The sequence below is a fragment of the Microtus oregoni genome, unplaced genomic scaffold (assembly GCF_018167655.1).
Source record: "Microtus oregoni isolate MIOR12 unplaced genomic scaffold, Mior012 000004F_ref0000308, whole genome shotgun sequence".
Classification (NCBI taxonomy): domain Eukaryota; kingdom Metazoa; phylum Chordata; class Mammalia; order Rodentia; family Cricetidae; genus Microtus; species Microtus oregoni.
This window is the reverse complement of record NW_024543063.1, coordinates 3032912-3048890: the sequence shown is the minus strand read 5'-3', so window position 1 is coordinate 3048890 and position 15979 is coordinate 3032912. Positions and strand designations below refer to the sequence as shown.

Genomic DNA, 15979 nt, shown 5'->3' with positions numbered 1-15979 from the left:
AGAGGTAGGAGCACCCTAGGCAGGTGCCAGACCAAGTGTGGTCTAGCAGATTACAACATTCCTCATGGACAGAGAAAGATATCGCTGGACCTCTGACCTTGTGAGATGTGGCCTGAGAGACATCAAAACAGTCTGGGGACAGCAGGCTGGAGAGATACAGGGAACCTCCAGGGTTAGGTGTGGGAGCCTGTGACCCAATTTGCTAGGACCGCAGCCTAGAGAGAAAACAGACCAGGGCCCTGAGGCCAACCCACCTAGACATTACAGTCGCCTCTCTGCCCCCCTGCATGGATACCTATACTTTTGGGCAGGGTTGGGTAGGGACTCACTCTCCTGTTATAGAATATATTTTTTTTTTATGTGTATGTTTCTCCCCCATCAAAGTGTACTGTGTTGCCCTTGGAGACCAGAAGAGGGCATTGAACTAAGTGATAGATGGTTGTGAGCTGTCCTATGTGTCCTAGGAATTGAACAGGGGTGCCCTGCAAGAGCAGCAAGTTCTTCTGACCACTAGGCCATCTCTCCAGCCCCTTTTATGGACTTAGAAATGTCACATAAGCCAATAAAAAGTTAGAGCCAAAAAAAGTGACTCTTACCAATTGCCCTTCACATACATGTGATGACATGCGTGCATGGGTGTGCATGCACACACACGTTCCTACATGAATAAGTATAATTTTTAAATTAATCTTAGCCCAGGGATGAGAGTCCTTTCAGGTGTCTTTTTTTTTTTTTTTTTTTTTTTTTTTTTTTTTGATTTTTCGAGACAGGGTTTCTCTGTAGCTTTTGGTTCCTGTCCTGGAACTAGCTCTTGTAGACCAGGCTGGCCTCGAACTCACAGAGATCCGCCTGCCTCTGCCTCCCGAGTGCTGGGATTAAAGGCGTGCGCCACCACCGCCCGGCACCTTTCAGGTGTCTTACATGTAGCCCTCCCTGCAGGCTTACCTGCCACCCCATTGCTGTAGTCTGAAGTGACTTCAGCAGCCTGCTCCAACTGCCACCAAAAGCAGAGACCAGAGCCAGTGCTGTGGTGGCTGGAGCAGGATGATTGCCCATAGTCTGAGACCACCCCCAGGCTACACAGCAAGATCCTGCCTCAAAAGCAAAACAAACAACAACAACCCATAGCGGGATGTGGTGGTGCATACTTTTAATCCCAGTGGGGCAGAGACAGATGAAACAAAGAGTTCAAAGCTAACCTGAGCTACAGAGTGAGTTCCAGAACAGCTGAGGCTACACAGAAGAGCTCTGTGTTTGGGTTTTTTTTTTTTTTTTTCTTTTTTCCTGTGATGGTCCTCTGGTATTGACCAACCAGCGAAAAGAGTAGGGTTGCATCAGGCTGGGGGAGGCAGTTTGATCATGTCATACTTTCCAGCTTATCCCAGTGGACCAAACTGCAGGTGCCTTCTAGGACTTGCTGAGAGCCACTGGCATCCTCACCCCCACCTTTCTGGTCCTCCCTCCCTCTGTCATCCCCCTGTGCTCTCCTGTTTTCTGTGAAGATGACTGTAGTCATGTCCAGGGTCTATCTCTGGGCCTGGGAAGTCTGGTCTCCGCGAGGTATGCAGGGCCTGCTTTACCTGCTGTTCAAGGGCACGTCACAGGACCCAGAGTGGAGGTTTCCTCCCAAGCCGGGAGGGTTTGGAGACATGAGTCTGAGATCCGTTGAGAGATCTGAGAAGGGAGCAGAGGACTCTTACTGCCTGCACAGGGAAGCAAGACGGGAGTGGCTCACTGACAGACCAAAACCAGGGAGGAGAAAAGCTGAGACAACTCTCCATTTCGCAAGCCCTTTCACAAGAGGCCCTGTGTGCATGCCTGTTGAGGTCAGGCTGCACCTTGCCCTACATTATTCCACGTTGTGTAAAACAGTGGCTTTTCACACTGCCTCCCCCCAAGAGACCCCGTTTACAGGCATCTTTGTACTCTAGATGGAAGATGCACGTTGACTGCACCATCTGTCCAACATCATCCACATGGCACGGAGTAATCACTGATTATTTCTGGAAGTAGCAAAGGTACTACTCTATAATTTATTGTGGTGGATTGGAACTGTAGGGGCATGTGAGCATATTAAAATCATATCTGGAAGATCAGATTCAAGAATTTACTGGGCACACCCGGCCATGGAAAGTATGTATGCAAGTCCTTCATTTGAACCCCATACAGAAGTAAACATCTAGCAGTTGGATGGTGACAGTCCTCATGGACCTATTTCTCACCACCCAGCATGTAACAAGGACTGACTAACAGGCAAAGAACTCTCACCTGTCCCAGAGACTTCAGGCTGTCTGATTCTATCTGCCCATCCTCCTGTTGTCCCCTCTGGTGTTGCCTCCATCCTTCAGCCCATTCTGTCGTCTGGACCAGTCTTGCCCTTTGCCCTAGCAGCTGGAGTCAGCTCTCCCAGTTCGCTCTCAAACCTATGACCCTCAGTGTCCTGACTCAGGACAACTGCTTCTCCAACTTCTCCAGTTCCCTTTAGTTCACTATCAGAGGCTCCTGTCACTGACAGTTTCCCAGCTTTGGCTTCTCAGGCCTGTCAGAAAGAAACTCTAAAACCCCTTGCATCTTTTAACCCTTTGTAGCCATTCCATAATCTATATGTGTACATATATAGAGATACATTTACTGTGTGATACGCCGTGTACCATTGGAGAGTAATCAAGATTAAAATACAACAACTCATGTTGCCTCAGCCAGGACTGCCAAGAAAAGCAGGAGTATCTGGCAAATAGTTTTGCCATTGAAGACGCTGTACCTTGTGGATTTGTTGTCAATAAAACGTGACATTGTGAAAAACCCCAACTCTTTGTCTGTTTTTTTTTTTTTTTTTTTGGTTTTTTGAGACAGGGTTTCTCTGTGGTTTTGGAGCCTGTCCTGGAACTAGCTCTTGTAGACCAGGCTGGTCCTTTGTCTGTAGTCTTAAAAGCATGCTCACTACAGTGGCTAGTTGACATGCCAAGCAGCGCCCTTTTCTCAGTGCCCTCAACCCCGGGAAGCTTCACGTCACCCCCACATAAACGGGGCTCCCTGATGGAGAGACCTGTGACTGGACTGTAACTACCTTCTCCCTGGACTTCTCTTATGGCAGACAGTCCTGCTGCCCTGGAATCTCTACGCAAATAAGGTGCCAGAGGCACATGGAATTTGCATGAAGGGTGTGTGAAGGCTCTCGGGAAAATGGGCTGACTGTGTTTGCAGGCTCAGAACCCCACACCCTCTTCTTAAACAAAGGCAGATCCTGCCCAGAGACATGATAGACCTCTCGGTGGCCAGCTGCACCGAGAACCTCTCTGCTTCCAGCCCTTTCAGCCTGTGAGGCAAGGGCAGGTGACTGGCTGCCATAGCTCAGGGGGGCCCTAGGAGCACTGGCCCTGATTTTGCTCTTGCTGAGACCACGCTTGTGCTGATGGACAGGCTGTGACCTCTGAGATCTCCTGGAAGCCACTGTGCCAGGTAGGCAAGGTGACCTCCTCCAAGATGGTTGGGCCACGGGGATGGCAGAAGGGAGACAGACTCCAGAAAATTGAGCCAGCACCTGTAGCTCCCTGGAGTTCCACATTCTGAACTGTGAGAGGCAGTGTTGGTGCTTACTCTTAGGCCCATAGGCCTGGCACAGTGTCTGCTCCAAGCACTGGAGAGCAGGGACAAGTGTCCAATATTAATTTGAAGAGGGCACCCTGCCCTAAGGAGTAAGCATTCCATCTACTCACAATAGGTCATGTCTGGGGCCTTTGGTTGGGACTCCTTTGTCCTCATTCCCTGTCCAACCCATCAGGATGCATAAGCTCCAGAGCCTTTGTCCCAAGAGCACCCTGTGGTTATCACTCACTCCTGGAGTCCTGGCAGGAGTGGAGATTTGGACTTGTGGTTGCCCTTCCAGGCCTCCATTTATTTAAATAGGGAATTGGAACAAGAGCAATGCCTTCCCCTTCCTGAAGTCCCTAGGCTCTGCCCACCTGAACAACAGCCCAGGACCCATCTACCTGGGCCACAGATCATAGGCTGGCATGGAGACCCCATAGGATTCTCTAAGGGATTGTGCTCTGTCTTGTTCGGGGAGCCTGGGGTCCTTGCAGCAAGTTCTTCAGAATTACTGCAAAGGCAAATGGCCTTAAAGGGCAGCGTCTATCCTTCCTGGCCCAGATGGCGGTCCTCTCTAGGTGAAGGAAGGAAGGGGCGGTCTGCACTGCCACCTCATGCTGCGACATTGCCTAGCACAGACTGAAAGCAGTCAGGGTTAGGAGGACTTGGCACTTAATGGGTGAACTGGGTGAGTGGATGAATGGGTGGATGAATGCTATACCAGGCTCTAGATATTCCTTTCAATGGCTGACTCGCTCCCGCTGTTCGGGTCCCAGGATGTGGGGATCCTCACATGCCCACATTTAGGATAATGCTGCCTGGCCCTGGCAGAGGTGCCCTTGTCCACTTCTATGAGCCTGTCTCCTCTCCTGTAAAATAGGCTTGCTGCCGGCTCTGCCACAGTGTCGGGGCTGGCTCTTACTGGTGTCTACTAACCACTCCCTCCTCTGTGGCTACCCTGGCCTTGATGGGGTGCAGGAGTAAGATGCTGCGGAAGCGAGCCCGGGAAGAAGACAATGCGGTGCTGATTGACATGGCCTCCCTCGAACCAGGGAATGGGTCCTCTTATGGAAGCACAGCCCATGCTGCGGAGGTACCCTCAACCCTAGGGGTAGCGGTGGGCATGGTGAAAGCGCCCTTCTTCCCCCTTCCTAGACTCATGAGGCTCCTGCGTGCTGATTTGGGAGGTCTCCCATCCTAGTCAGGATGCTAGCACTTGTCCTAGAGACCTTGAAAAGTGGATGCAGCATCCAGATGCCCCCCAAGGGGACAGATGCCTTCTTCACACACAATCAGGTCACCATTCACCTCTGTGAAACTAGGAGGGACAAGCAGAGACCCTGTTAGATGGGAGGCTCAGGAGGAGAGAAGGCAAAGATAGGACCAAGGTGCAGGGGCTGGTCCCCCTCTGCCGGAGCCACCAGGAAAGGGAGGAAATGAGGGCCACATACCACGTTTCTTACAGACGTGAGGGATGAGAGGATGGGGAGTCACCCATGAATTCTGATGCACGCAAAGGCCTGTCAATACCAGAATGCAGATAGCAAAGGCACGAGGTGACCACACCCTAGGTGGTTTATTGCTTCCGTACTTTCTCTTCTGGAAGTGAAAAGGTGCTTTGTGGCTTAGACTCTGGTTAGAAATATAGCTCTTGAAGGGAGCCCACTCCTGCTAGAGGAAGAGCACTGTAGCCATGTCCTGGCTAGGATGGGGCAGTGCGGTTAGTGGAAGGCAGAGGGGAGGTTGGTTAAGGTCAAGAGTGTGCCTGGGGCTCCCCGAAGACTGAAGTTTGAGTGGGGAACCAGGGAAGTTAGGCTTGGGATAAGGGTTAGTCCCCAAGAGACAGGTAGAGGGCTTCTACAAAGAAGTAGCCCCAGAGGAAGGGTATCTCGGTCTACACAGCTTCCTTTGGCCTAGGCTGAGCTTCTTTACAACTGAGCCATAGACACTGATCTCCTGAACACAACCAAGAAGGCAGCCCTTAGCTAGCAACTGAGCCATAGACACTGGTCCTGAACACAACCAAGAAGGCAGCCCTTAGCTCCTGGGGAAGGACAGAGTCCCTCTAGGTGGCCTTTTCTGTCCTTCTTACCCTAGTCCATCTTTTGTAATTTCTGTTGGGTAGCCCACTGACATCCCAAGTAGGCTGTCCCAGTCTTTAAAACCATATAGGAGGCCCTGCTCCTTCCCTAGAGCCGCCCCAGTGATCTGAGGGTAAATGTAAGTTCCCCTTTCTATCATTCCTCTATACCATGAAGTGAGGCCCCCAGAGAGGAGAGCCCAAAGCTTTGTCCTCCAACAGGAAAAAGAATATAAGGAAGACAAGAAGGATTCTATACTCTGGTTGCTCTGACTTGCCCTCAGGGCCACAATGTGGGCAGCGTGGAGACCAAGAAGAGCATTCAGCACAGCCCTGACCATGGCTTTTGCCACAGGCCTGGCTGAGCACTCCTAGCCCAGTGAAGGCTGGTGAGGAAGATGAGGATGGTGAAGGCTGGTCGCTAACCTACCCTTCGAATTCTGCCTTTCAGCATCTTCTGCCCTGCAGCCCCCAGCTTTTCTCTCTTCACGTCCCTCTCTTAGCAGGGTGGTCAGGGCAGGGCCAGAGCAGGGTCGGGAGACAGGGATGAGCGGGAAGGCCGAGGAAGAAATGAGAAGGGGCAGGAAGAATTAGGGAGGGTTGAAGAGGGTGCGAGGTGGAGACAGAAGGGACAGGGAGGGACATAGAAGAAGGTAGAACAGTGCTTCTGTCCTCAGCCTATGGCTTGCGACCCCTTCGGTTCTCATATCACAGGGTTTGCTGATCAGAATCCTGCATATCGGATGTTTACAATTCATATCAGTAGCAAAATTCCAGTTATGAAGTAGCAACGAAATAACTTCATGGTTTGAGAGTCACCATAAGGAACTGCGTGTTAAAAGGCGTTAGGAAGGCTGAGAACCACTGAGGCGGAAGAAGAGACTAGGAGCTGCCCGGGACTGGGGCAGGGAGGGAGGGAGTCATGCTGATGCCTGGGTGCTGAAGGTGTTCTTCCTTCCTTCAGGCAGGTAAACAGCAGGTGGCACCCAGCAGAGTTGGGAGCCCTGCCCAACCTCCGATTGGTAAGCCATCTGTACTCCGTCCTGGGGTGGGGGTCACAGATGGAATGCCTTGGGTGGTGACAGGAAGCCAAGAGGCTCGGATCACTCCATAACCAGGCCTCCTGTGATGTCCCCTGTGTTCTGGGGACAGCTGCAGTCCTGAGGGTGAGGGGAGAGCTGCCTGCTGAGCAAGTCACAGGAAAGGAAGGTCCACACTGACCAGAGGGCTCAGAGAGGAAAACCCATTCTGTTGCTCCAGCCTTAGACAGACTAGCCCCCGCCCCACCCCACCCCCGGTTTTTATCCACAAATTCTGGTCATCTCAAACTCTTTTCTCTTGCACCACATCTTTTTCTACCTTTATATTTTCTCAGGCCCACTTCTCCTACCATCCCCCCAGCAAGGCTCAAAGTCACCTTTGTTCTGTGGTGGGACCTGCACGGAGTCTATCTGGGTAGGGTCAAGGGCCCACCTTCCCCATCAGCTCCAAAGGGACAGTAGATGACTCTCGCCCTCCTAAGCATGCCTCTTACAGAAAAGCGAAGTCAGGCAAAGGTCTGTGGGAAGGGATGGAGGGGATGCAAAATGGCATGCACAGAAAACCCTGAAGATTCCATGGAAAAGGGGCACACACTCCCGTGGGGCTCAGCAATTCTCTCTGCAAGTGGTCAAGGGAGGAAAATGTTGCTATTGCTGGGGTTTTTCAGGCCGTTGTTTTGAAGCAGCTTTGTTGATAAATAATTTACGTACCACAAAGTCACCCATTCCTTCCTTCTGTTGTGAATGCGGAATAAGATGGAGGTTTGTATGCAAGCATTTGTATGAACACACTTTGGTTTTTTTTTTTCTTGAGTTGATAGTTTTGGGTGCTATTGCTAGGTCACAAGGGAACTCAGTGTTTAACCTTTTGTGCCAATGCCAGACTGTTTTCCAAAGAGCGAGTTACCTATCTCACATAGGAGCACAGTGTGCAAGGTCACACTCTCTCAGCACAGCACAGCAGCTACCATTGCCTCTCTTTGGCGCAGTGGGTATAAAATGTTAGAAGAAACTCAGTGTGGGAGATTCTGCTTAGGAGACATAAAGCCACACGTTTAACTAGAGTGCTGCCTCCAAATGACCCCACAGGATACGTAGTCTGCAAACCGGGCCTGTTGGAGATAAGCAAAATTTAGCATGCGGATGTTTCCACACCGGGACTGCGCAGCTGTCAGGCCCCGAGTCCCATACCAAAGACTCATCTCTACAGGGAGCCCAAGGGAGGCAGTGCAGGGTCACAACCATCATTAAGATCTTGTCTGCTGTGAAGTCCCCTGTGTTCTTATCAGAGAAAGCATCATTCTGCTTTCTCTTCTGAAGAAGAGACCCTGGGTGGCAATATCTTTTCGGTATAACTCCATCAGCCCTTTAAGCGGCCACACTTGCAGTCCTGTCTCAATGTTTAAATTGTCTGAAGTGTAACCTGGGGCCAGGACCCGAAATGATTTAAGGATAACCGTGCATGTGAGATGCATGAACCTGAGGTGTTTGCAAACTAGAGAAACCTCTCTCTTATTTTGGCATCAGCGCCCCTCCACACACACACACCAGCCAGGGGCTTCAGGAAAGAGCTGTCCTTCATCTCTAAGTGCACTGGTGATTGCTCACTGAGAAGGCCAATTAGTTCCATAACATTATCTCACTATTGACTGGGTGTGTGTTTTCCTAATGACTAATGGTATTGACTGTCTTTTCTTGTGCCAACTGGACATTCCATATCTTCTTCAGACAAATGTCTATTCAAACTCTTCGCCTACTTTTAAGTTGGTTGTTCGTGTGTGTGTGTGTGTGTGTGTGTGTGTGTGTGTGTGTGTGTCTGAACGGTTGTTAGATTGCAAAAGTCCTCTAAATTCTGGATGCAAGTCCCTTATCAGAAGTACATTTTGGAAATAGTTTCTCCTATTCTCTGTGTTGCCTTAAGCTTTTTGATGGTGTCTTCTGCTAAACTTTGTCTTAGCAACTTTGTTTTATTATTGTGCTTTTCCTTGACCCAAGAAATCACACTAACAGGTTCCGTTAGGAGTTTGGGGCCTAGACTGTGGGAACCAAGCTACAGAAGGAATCCCAGGAGGACACGCCCACTTCCTCCCCAGCCTCTGTTCTTTTTTTTTTTTTAATTTATTTATTTATTAAAGATTTCTGTCTCTTCCCCGCCACCACCTCCCATTTCCCTCCCCCTCCCCCAATCAAGTCCCCCTCCCTCATCAGCCCAAAGAGCAATCAGGGTTCCCTGCCCTGTGGGAAGTCCAAGGACCCCCCACCTCCATCCAGGTCTAGTAAGGTGAGCATCCAAACTGCCTAGGCTCCCCCAAAGCCAGTACGTGCAGTAGGATCAAAAACCCATTGCCATTGTTCTTGAGTTCTCAGTAGTCCTCATTGTCCGCTATGTTCAGCGAGTCCGGTTTTATCCCAGGCTTTTTTCAGATCCAGGCCAGCTGGCCTTGGTGAGTTCCCGATAGAACATCCCCATTGTCTCAGTGTGTGGGTGCACCCCTCACGGTCCTGAGTTCCTTGCTCGTGCTCTCTCTCCTTCTGATCCTGATTTGGACCTTGAGATTTCTGTCCGGTGTTCCAATGTGGGTCTCTGTCTCTGTCTCCTTTCATCGCCTGTGATCTTGATCTGCATTGCACACTCGCCTGCCTGCCCTCCAGCCCTAACTACAACTAAGAGGCAACAGCCACGGAGCAGTCCAGGCTCTCACTTCCCATCACGAGCCCTATGTTCCAGCTGAGACACCAGCAACCCCGCCCTGGGCCCGCATTCCATCAGCAAGCACGTGCTGCCTTTGTCCCCATTGGTCCCTGCAGATTTTGTTCTGGTTTGGGAAGAAGACCTGAGGAATCAAGAGAGTCCTTCCCAGGACAAGACAGACACACATGGGATCTGGAGGGAGACCTTTCTGGAAAATCTTCGTCTGGCTGGCCTGAATGTAGACCAGGTACATGGTGGTAGGAGCAGGGCTTATAGAGACTCTGCATTCTGAAGGGAAGGCTTACTACCCAAAGATAGGAAGCAATCAGGGCCCCCAGGTCCTTCTGGATACCCACCCTTCCTATGGCTTGAGAGCCAATGACCCCAGGCCGGCTAGAACACTGTCATGTGAGCCCTGGGTGCTGGCTGGGGCAGGCAGGTAACAGGGGATCTCAGGGTGAGGGGATGTGAGAAGCCCTGTCTTATCCCATGCCCTTCACTGCCAGGTGTTTATATACATATTCTTCCTCCTCCGCCATCCCAGCCACCTTCCTCTGTCCCCAGCAGAGCTGTTGCCATCATAGCCCCCACCACAAGAATCAGCTGTGACACTCTGCTAATCAGATCATTCAGCACCTCGGCTTGGCTCTGTCTGTCTGACTTTTACCCATAGAGTGTTGCTTCTTTCATTTTTTTTTTTTTTTTGTGGCCTGTGAGGTTCTCCTGAGCAGCAGGTGCTGTCCAGCTTTGCTGTGGGCTGCTGGGTGCTTCCTTTAGTCCCCCTCGAGGACCCCAACAGCAGCTACCTGTTGTCAGTCATCACAGGGCGAGTGTTATATTGCATCTCTCCTGGGAGCAGGATTGACGATCACCTGAGGTTACAGCTGTGACCACACCCTTTTTCTCGACTGGTGACCTAATTCACTCTGGGGTGAGCCAGCACCTCCCTGCTCTGAATCTCCTCAACACGTGGCATTATCAGCCTTTCCCATCTTCACCAGTCTGTTGATAGACAGCGGTACCTCACCCTAGCTTTCATTTTCTTTTTTGGTTTTGTTTTGTTTTGTTTTTTGAGACAGGGTTTCTCTGTAGCTTTGGAGCCTGTCCTGGAACTCACTCTGTAGACCAGGCTGACCTCGAACTCACAGAGATCTACGCATCTCTGCCTCCTGAGTGCTGGGATTAAAGGTGTGTGTGCGCCACCACTGCTTGGCATCCCAGCTCTCATTTTTATTTTCCCTCAGTTCTAAAGAGGTTGTGCTGTTTTACACATTTATGAGCCCTTTGTATTCCCATGAAACTTTTCTTTGACTTATCGTGAGGTACCTTCTCCCAACCATAACCCAGCTGAACCCAGTACCTAGACCTGGGCAGGATTAAAGATGCATCATACCGAACGCTCCAGCTCAGCCACACGGTACACTGTACAGGGCAGCCGTTCCCCTTGGAGCACAGCGTAGACCAGGAACTGTGCTCACAGCAGCTTCCCCGCACCCTCAGAGAGGGTGGGACCCAAATCCAAAGTCTGGTGTGCACATACGCATATTATTATGAGCAACCTGTCCTAAAAGAGATCCAGAGCTGAGCCATCTAAGGCCGGGAGCAGCTGTGAAGCCAGCTACAATCTTTTCTGCTGGGTTACTTGTCTATTTCTGCCCAGTTGTAGAACTCATTTGTTCTAGACATGTAGATTGCTGGTGACATTGATGTGAGTTTTGGTTTTTGTTGTTTTTTTTTTAAACTTTATTTTATGTGCAATGGTGTGAAGGTGTCAGATCTCCCAGGGATTGGATTTCCCTGGATTTACATACACTTATGAGCTGCCATGTGGGTGCTGGGAATTGAACCCGGGTCCTCTGGAAGAGCAGTCAGTGCTCATAACCGCTGAGCCATCTTTCCAACCCCAAGTTTGGTTTGTTTTAACTGACTGATAGAGCTTCTTTTGCCTCCTAGCCACTGTTCTATTGCTGTGAAGAGACTCCACGACCAAGGCAACTCAAACAGAAAGTATTTAGTTGGGGGCTTGCTTACAGTTACAGAGACTTAGTTCGTTATCAACACGGCGGGGAGCACCTGACAGGCAAGGCTGGTGCTGGAGCAGTAGCTGAGGGCTACATCCTCATCTGTAGACAGACAGACAGACAGACTGGGCCTCACAGCCCATCCCACCCCACTCCCACACACTTCCTCCCACAAGGCCACACCTCCTAATCTCTCTAATCCTTTCAAAAATTTCCACTTCCTGGGGACTAAGAATTCAAATATGTGAGCCTATAAAGGCCATTCTTATTCAAACTGGAACAGCCTCTGGCCCTGTATGTTCCCTAAGTTACACACACACACACACACACACACACACACACACACCATCCATCTACCCAACCACAACCTCCCCCAACACATTGTCCAAAGTCCCCCCTCAGGCTTGACAGTACAATGCAGTTCTCAGCTCTCGGCATGTCAGAACCACCCAAGGGTGCCCCAAATGACCAGGTCCACGTCTGTCCCCATGCGCAGGGTACAAGTTTTTACATGGACATTCGGGGAACTGCAGATGGCTGTGATGTACAACAAGGGCCGAGAACCTCTGGAATGTTCTTTTTAAAATATGTCTATACTTGCCGGGTGGTAGTGGCACAGGCCTTTAATCCCAGCACTCGGGAGGCAGAGGCAGGAGGATCTCTGTGAGTTCGAGGCCAGCCTGATCTACAGAGAGTTCCAGGACAGGCTCCAAAAAAAAAAAAAAAAAAAAATCTATACTCCACAGAGGCTCTTGTTTGTGGGATCAAAAGTCTCACTTCTCCCAGGGCTCCCAGTCAGCATAGACATTCAGTGTTAGCGAATCTGGGGGAAGATGTAAAATTAACATGTGTCTCTAACCTAGGACAGCAATGACAGCTCAAAGGATGGCTTGGACATCCTTTATTTATACATCTGTATAAATAGGTGTATTGGGATTGTCTAGGCAGCGACGATGGACTACAGACTGCTGTACATACCCAAGTCATCATCCATCTTTCTAAGTCTACAGCAGAATCAGTATAAACCTGGGCTTACAGCGCTAGCTGGAGCTAAATCAGCAGTGACTACAAGCTCGAACAGCATAAGGCACAGACAAAACCCGACCCGGGATAGCTTTATTCTTTATTTTTATTATTTTTATTTTATGTGCATTGGTGTTTTTGCCTTCATGTCTGTGAGGGTGTCGGATTCCTCCGGAACTAGAGTCACAGACAGTTGATAGCTGCCCTGTGGGTGCTGGGAACCGAATCCGGGTCCTCTGGAAGAGCAGTCGGTACTCTTAACCACTGAGCCATCTCTCCAGCCGCAAAGCTTTATTCTTAGGTGATCGTTGTCCTTGTCTCTGTCGGGGATTCTGCTGGTCTCAGTAAACAATGTCTCGCCACGAGGAAGGCTTGTTTTGCTATAGTCTGACACATAGTTAAGTGGAGGCTTGTTGCAAAATAGAGTCAGTCTCTCTGGGTGTGGAGATCTAGTTTCATTACACTTTTGCGCAGACACGGGGGTACACGTATTTACTTAGGCATGCGGAGAACAGTGTGGATTTCGGGTCACTGAGCATTGCCAGGCAAAGCTGCATTTGCGGCCCCTTTAACCAGAAGACGGCCTAAGTCTTAGTGAGATCTCTGAGAAGCCGTGCATGGGTCCCCAGGCTTTGAGGAAGGGTCACTTTGGTTATCATTGTCTTGGGAGAGAATGCAGGTGGCATGGGCCCCAGATGTGAGGTCTCTGTGGAGGAGATGCTGTCACCACAAGCTTTCTGGGGGTAGACCTTGGAAGCGAGCATTGCCACTGAGAGGGTGCCTGGCTGTTGACTGTTAGCACCAGGGCTATGCCAGTGTTAGCCCTCTCCTAAGTGCGAATAGACACAGAGATCATAGCAACACCCTCAGGCCCTCACAGTAGCCCCTGGTACCCACAGCATGATGTCCAGGACAAGGCCACCGCGGTTCACTACATCCTCCTCGGAGCGCCCTGGGCTGTGCTCTGTTACTATGCAGAAGACCTGCGCCTGAAGCTGCCTCTGCAGGTATGGGGGTGGGTTGTGAGGGCAGAGTGAGAGGATGGGGGTCCCCACCCAGGTCTACATTTGATGGATCCTTGCACACTGGGCTCAGCTGCCAAAACTATCACTCCTTGGATGTGTTCCCACCTGGGAACCTCGAGTTTCCCTTCGATCCGCTGTCACCTGGAACACCAAAACACCCCCTGGGTGAACAGCAGATAACACCCTGCACGGCAGGCTCAGGAATTTAAAAAGCTGGCACTGGGGAGGGTAGCCGAGGCTGTAAGGCGGCTGAGTTGGCTGAGTTCTCTACAGGCCCAGAACCCACAGGACCAGGATGAAGGATAGCAGCCTCTCTGGGCCCCCAGAATGATGAGCCTGGACCGCTTACAGTGGGTTTCTCCAGCATGGCTCCAGGATAGATGGAGACACACTGTTCACTCTCTTTCATTCCCTGGTGACTTGAGCAGTTCTGGTCCTCAATTTAACAAGTCAAGCAACTCTCAGAGCCCGAGGCCCCCAAAGGGGAAGGGTCTGCAACAGGATCAAGAGTAAGAGATGTCATTTCTCACTGCTGCGCCCTTGGACTGGAGTCCCATTTGTGGATATGGCCAGTCTCCTGCCCAGCTGTGAAGATTTCTCTCTGAACAGTTTTTTTTCTTTCCCCCAGGAGTTTCCCAACCAGGCTTCCAACTGGTCGGCCACGCTCCTGGAGTGGTTGGGCATCCCCAACATCCTGCTGGAGCAGGTGCCGGACACACCTCCTGAGTACTATTCCTGCCAGTTCAAAGCAAGCAAGCTGCGATGGTATGGCATTGTAGCCCTGGTGAGCCCGGCAGCACAGCCTCCTGGGGGACCAGCTCCTATGAGGACTGGGAAGGATGTGTGAGTGAGAGTGTGAACCAACAGGATGGACGATGTATGAATGAACTGGACCGTGAATGAATGAACTGAACACCGTGCATTTTCTCAAATGCTCTCCCCACCTGGGATTTTCAGAGAACACCAGCTGAATCCCAGGTGAACAAGCCTGTGTTGGTAAGTCACCTGCATCAGTCAGGACAGGGTGGCTGTGCTGAGGAACAAACATGCCCCAGATTCTAGGAATAGGACTCATGAGACCCAAGTCACAATCCATTTCTGAGGCTATAACAAAATACCCAAAGATGGGTACTCTGTTGAGAAAAATTGGGTGCAGAGGGAATGGCTTAACAAGTCAAAATACTTGTCGTGCAAGCCTGACAACCTGGGTTCCATCCCTGGAACCCACCCGAAGAGCCAGATGTGATGGATGATGCACATCTGCAATCCCAGAATTCCTATACTGAGATGGAGGCTAAGACACAAGTGCCCTGAAGCTCACAGACCGGTTAGCCTGGAGGACACAGTGCAGCAGGAACTAGAGACAGCTTGCCTCGACAAGGTCCCTCGGTACTGAGGCCTCCACCCGTGCACTGTGGCATGTGTACACATGGCATACACGTTATGGGAATATACATGATGTGCAGTGATTATTGCCAGCCCGCTCTTCCCTCCCGCTGTACAAAATAAACTGCTCTTTAAAAGAAGATGCTCGGTGGCGCACGCCTTTAATCCCAGCACTTGGGAGGCAGAGGCAGGCGGATCTCTGTGAGTTCGAGACCAGCCTGATCTACAAGACCTAGTTCCAGGACAGGCTCCAAAACCACAGAGAAACCCTGTCTCGAAAAAAAAAAAAAAAAAAAAAAAACAAACAAAAAAAAATCCAAAAAAAATAAAATAAAAAAATAAAAGAAGATGCTCATTCAGCTTGCACATCTGGCGGCTGAAACGTCTGTATATGACACAGCACAGCAGAGAAAGAAGGGCAGTCAGGGTTGTCTGGCTTCCTTCAATAACTGAGTCTCTCACGAGACCAGAATTAGTCCCTCCTAAGAGTGGAATCCACATGGCCTCATGCCTTTGTACTGGCCCCCACTTTCCTGGAACTGCCTATGTAGACCAGGTTGGTCTCGAACTCATAGAGATCCTCCTGCTTCTGCCTCCCAGGTATGGCATTAGAGGCGTGCGCCACCCCCATGCCTGGCTTGGCCCCACTGTAAAAATCTCCACCACTTTGACCCTTCACAGCCCACGAGCTTTAGTGAGACACTCAGACCACAGCATTCCTTGCTCTGTTCCAATGTCCAGGCAAGCAGACACCGCCATCACACCTTCCCTGACTCGGGAGGGAGACAGCATGGAAGTCCCGTCACATTCATGACTGAGCAGAGCAATTGTGTGACCACACGGAGCCTGCAGCCCTAGCCCCGCCATGGCTGCCTCCACTAATGAAGCACCCAGGACTCTTGTGACCCCTAACCATCCTCCTGGGCCTTTATTTAGCTCTTGTTTACAAGCTTCAGAGCAGACATGCTAGAGGCTTCCTGGTGGGCCGAACCTCCTCCTCAGGGCCTTGTCCTCTATACGAACTGTCTGCTTTTCCCCTGCCTTATGTGTGTGTTGTGTAGCATCTGTCGTGGCCTCCTGTCTGAGGAAAAGAAAAGGCAGAAACGAGAACTGAGTTTATCCGG

General features: G+C 50.7%; 1 protein-coding gene across 1 annotated transcript in view; it reads left to right on the top strand.

Annotated features, from left to right (window-relative positions):
• Positions 1–3448: 3448 nt before the first annotated feature.
• The window catches only part of LOC121447113 (anoctamin-7), a 30380-nt gene continuing 17849 nt past the window's right edge, over positions 3449–15979 (top strand). Inside the window, exons 1-6 of the mRNA XM_041650168.1 lie at positions 3449–3459; positions 4567–4681; positions 6633–6690; positions 9517–9647; positions 13344–13451; positions 14098–14234. Coding sequence (XP_041506102.1) covers positions 4574–4681; positions 6633–6690; positions 9517–9647; positions 13344–13451; positions 14098–14234 — 542 coding nt within the window. The 5' untranslated portion in view covers positions 3449–3459; positions 4567–4573. The remainder of the gene's footprint in view (positions 3460–4566; positions 4682–6632; positions 6691–9516; positions 9648–13343; positions 13452–14097; positions 14235–15979) is intronic.